This window comes from Frankliniella occidentalis, unplaced genomic scaffold, assembly GCF_000697945.3.
Source record: "Frankliniella occidentalis isolate FOCC.00 unplaced genomic scaffold, Focc_3.1 Scaffold66, whole genome shotgun sequence".
NCBI classification, from domain to species: domain Eukaryota; kingdom Metazoa; phylum Arthropoda; class Insecta; order Thysanoptera; family Thripidae; genus Frankliniella; species Frankliniella occidentalis.
In genome coordinates this window covers 1429395-1433526 of record NW_026267196.1, presented here as the reverse complement: position 1 = coordinate 1433526, position 4132 = coordinate 1429395, and the positions used below count along the sequence as shown (strand labels likewise).

At 58.2% G+C, this 4132-nt stretch overlaps 2 protein-coding genes across 11 annotated transcripts in view; both read right to left on the bottom strand.

The window, feature by feature from the left end:
- LOC113210402 (uncharacterized) overlaps positions 1–4132 on the bottom strand; it is a 36672-nt gene that overhangs the window by 24497 nt on the left and 8043 nt on the right. The gene's annotated exons all lie outside the window — the stretch shown is intronic.
- LOC127749570 (uncharacterized) overlaps positions 1297–4132 on the bottom strand; it is a 14130-nt gene continuing 11294 nt past the window's right edge. The window contains exon 2 of the mRNA XM_052268277.1: positions 1297–1396. Within this exon, the coding sequence (XP_052124237.1) occupies positions 1297–1396 (100 nt within the window). The remainder of the gene's footprint in view (positions 1397–4132) is intronic.

Here is a 4132-nt window from a genome sequence, read left to right as displayed (position 1 = left end):
GTGTGAGTGTAGTGATCGCGGTTGAGGGATATGGGATATGAACAGACAGAGACTACATAGTCTACGTATGCTACGCAATAACCCATTCCGGTAAAGCCGAGAAAAAGAAGAATGTGGGAAACACTGAATAACGGAGCCATGGTTCAGCTGCAGCAGCAGCGTTTGGTGCACACCACACATGACAAGTTGCCCGAACACTTTTGTGCGTGAGGGCGAGGAGGCGGCGAGGATGAGCCCGAGGCCGGGTCCGTCTTCGTCCCTCCCTCTGTCTCGAGGCCGCACCCAGAGAACCATTTAGTTGATAAAACTGAATCAGGGTTGTTCGAAACAAAATTTAGTTCCTAAAACCGACAAAAATTAGGAACCTCCTTTTTAACCATTTTAACTTAATTTGGCCGCACCAATCAAATTAAGTCAGCTGGACTAAATTATGCCATCGCCACGGATGAATTTGGGTCTTCAGAGCTAAAATTTCGTCGGTTTTGTATTAAGTGCTGGACTAAACGGTCCTCTGGGTGCGAGACTCCCTACTAGAGCTCCGCAACGAGCGAGCTACGCGAGCTAGACCCCTTCTCCGGCGGGTGAGAGGGAGGTCGGGGTACGCATATGCACCCGCCGAAGAAGGGGTCTAGCTCGCGTAGCTCGCTCGTTGCGGGGCTCTACTCCCTACCCTCTGCCTTGGAGGCAGTGGGGGTGTTCATCGCGGCCCGCGTTGGCTGTTGCAGCCCCGTCAGGGCCGCGGGGCGCCCTCCCTCCCCGCCGCGCGTGCCTCGCCCACGCTGTGCCGCCTGACCCGCGGCCTCCCCCACCCCACCCCCCGCCGCGCTTCTAATTGCCCGTCCGGTATGGCCCCGGCGTGGCGGCAATGGCAATGGAAAAAGCGGGAGATTTATTAACGGCCGCGCCCTTGACACATGCAGAGCTGTTCCCGGTGTCCCTGTCCTGTCGCGCTGTCGCTCGCCGTCTCTGTCACCCTCTTTCTCTCTCCCGCATATATGCGGCGGTATGTCTCCATCTCGGTTAACATGACTGAGCCAGCCAGTCATTCCGAGAACACTCCGTCACCCCCCGCCGCCCCCACCCCATCCCCTCTGGAAAGTCCGACAGTCACGAACACAACACAATCCTTTCGGTAGGGGTTAGGGGTGGGGTGGACGCAGGGCCAGTCCCCCGGGGACGACTCCCCCGACTCCATCCCCCTCACTCCCCGTCGATCTCCCCCGCTGATTGTCCCCTATAGCGGGTCGGTCGGTATGGAAGTGCAGTCGTATCGTCCGGTGGAGGGTCGTGCTGATGTCAGACGTCGTCATGCCGCTCACCTTGCTCTTGAGCTCCTTCTCCCGCGCGTTCATCGGGCGGCAGCGAACCACCACCTTCACTTGCTCCGCCATGGTTGCTGTAAACAAAGGGGAACATTAGGACGGGCACGGTACAGATTACTCAGGGTTCATCCAGAAAGTACGTCCGTCATTTGTCGTTCCGAACCTATGCCAAGTCTAGCCTCTGCAAGCGCTCATACAGGGTGGGTGTTCCGCGCCGTGGTTTTTTTCTGCTTATACTGTACCGCATTCATGCGTGCGGACGGGTTGCATACTCGCACGGGGCCGTAAGGCGCCATGGCAAGTGACGATAGGCAAGCCCGCCCGCACGCATGAATCCGGTACAGCATAAGCAGAAAAAAACCACGGCGCGGATCACCCACCCTGTAGCGCCTGGTAGGCTAGGCAACATCTTGCATGCGATGCATGCGTGTACTGCAGGTTGGCCTACACGGAGTCTCGCAGGCGCCTGGCCCCCGTAATATGCTGAATGAATCTCAGAAAAACGGACGAACTTTCTGCGCACGCGGACGATCCCTTATCCCTTATCACGAACCCGAGGAAGTTTATGGGCCGTTTTCATCACTGTTGCAGATACTCTTTTGCTATTACTCTGATTGTCTGTAAAATGTATGCGCGTGGAACTGATTGCTGACAGTGGACACCTCCGTACAGATTTTTCGTGATTTCCAATTATGTACATATACAGAACATCTGCAGTTTATTTTAATCCTTAAAACCATTGAACTATTCCCAGCGAATGCGAAGCGACTCACCCCGATACTCTCGAAAACAACGTTACCACCAGGAAGGGAAATTATTTTCAGAGGGGAAAAAAAATGAAAATGCAGGTGAAGAACGAGGCGTAGTGCGGACTATGCCCCCCACCCCCCTTTTTTTCCTCCCTGTCTGCCCCAGAGCGATTACCGGCGAAGGGAAATGAGTGGCGCGTTTGAGTGGTCTGGAATGGGCCGGCCCCGGGAGGGCGCCCCCCAGTAGTGGCCCGGTGGTGGTGGCCGGCCCGGCCCGGCCCCCATGTTCTCGATGAGCGCGACCACGATGTAATTGTGCTGCTGCACCGGCGCCCGGCGCCCAGTGGGTCACAGGTCAGGGGTTGTGTTGTGTGTTGGTGACCCGGCCCGGCCAGTAGTCGTGTCGCGTGGACAGCACCTGTTAGCTGGCCTGGCCTGGCCGCCCCGCTGCCCTTTCACCTCATCACCCCCCCCCCCGGCCTCCTCAGAAATAACTTATGCGCAGGCGGGCGCCTCGTTTGGGCCGGGGGAAGGAACGCGGCGCGCGGGGGCGGAGGAACGTCGTCGTCGCACGGGGGTTCCCAGTAGTTCCAACGGGCACCAACCGTAACCCTCCCCCCACGCCGTCCAATCCGCGTCTGCTCATTTACATGATGGGAGATTTGCAGCGTGTTGACCGGCAGGGAAGTCCAGACGGTCGGTCCGGGCTGGGCGGGCCGCTTTGGCACGGTACTCCACTTTCCGCCGGTAAAGGCGCGCGCCCTCCCCACCCCCGCGTCCCTTCTTTCCCCGTTCCGCGCGCACTGATGTTGGTGTTTCAATTCTTTCCCCCCGTAATGCACAAAACAACCGCGATGATGGGTTGTCGATACGGCCACTTTGCAATCCGCTTCGCGGCCTTATATTTACTTCCTGGAGTGGGTGCCGCTGCTGGTGGCGGGGCCGCGGCGCGCCGGGGTCGGCAGGGGCGCGAGGTGCGAGGCATCCTGAGGCCACCGCACAGTCAATAGCATGCGTCCCTCTTGTTTGGACATGGAATCGCGGTGGCAAACTCCTTCTGCCCCCCCCCCCTCTCCACAAAGTCCCGCTCAGACTAGGATCAATATGGCGATCGATCGGAAAGCAGAGAAGGGGTAGCTGGGGAAAAAGGGGGGGGGGGAGGGGTGCAATAATGACAACTATGAATAACTCTCCCCAGTGCCAACGAGTAGGTGGCCGGAATGGAAGAATAGCGGAGAGCGGAAGGAGACAGCCCTTGCCGTGACGGCAGAGAAAAGTGATTGTATTCACATGTAGGGGTGGGAGTGACAGGGGCAGGACAGAGCAGACGAGCGCCGCTGGTCGCACGACCGTGGCGAGCGCTCTCTCCCAAAGCCCCTCCTTTCGGCGCCTGATCACAGCCAATTTCGTCGCTGACGTGCCATGACTCGGACGCGGCGAGGTGCCGTGACTCTCCGCGTGTCGCCAGGGCGACATGGCAAATGCATAAGCGTAGTGGGTGGGCAGTAGGCGTACAGCCGGAAAATCGAATCCTTGAGGAATTTTGCATTGACAAACGACAAGGTCATTTTCGCCTCCATTCTCGTTTATTTCATGGTCGAATGCATGCCTTCTTTTCTTGGATACAAGAAAATTTTCCTATTCCCGCTCATCTTCAATTAAGATCCACCACATTTCTACAGGAGCGCTAGAGCAGGAACAGTTTCCCTGATCGAAGTTTTAGTTTAGAGTTTTGCTTTTCTGGGGGCATGAGTAGGGGCTCCTCACCTCACGTTACCTACCATCATGAGGCTCCTCAAGGGCGCCCCCCTGTCTAAGGTGTGGAACGCCCGAGTTCCCTGCTGTTATGGGCGAGGAGGGGACTGCCCGGCCCGGCCGTGACAGCGTCATGACCTTTACAAGCCGACGACGGCACACAGTAGTGGTGGTGGTGCGTACGAGTCTGAAGCGATCGCGGCCTGCTCGCGTCGGGTCGGCGGGCCATCAGCGCGGGGGTGGTCAGGGCGGACCGCGTGCGCGCAAACGAGCGAGCACCGCGCCACGCGTCGATAAGTAGCCCTA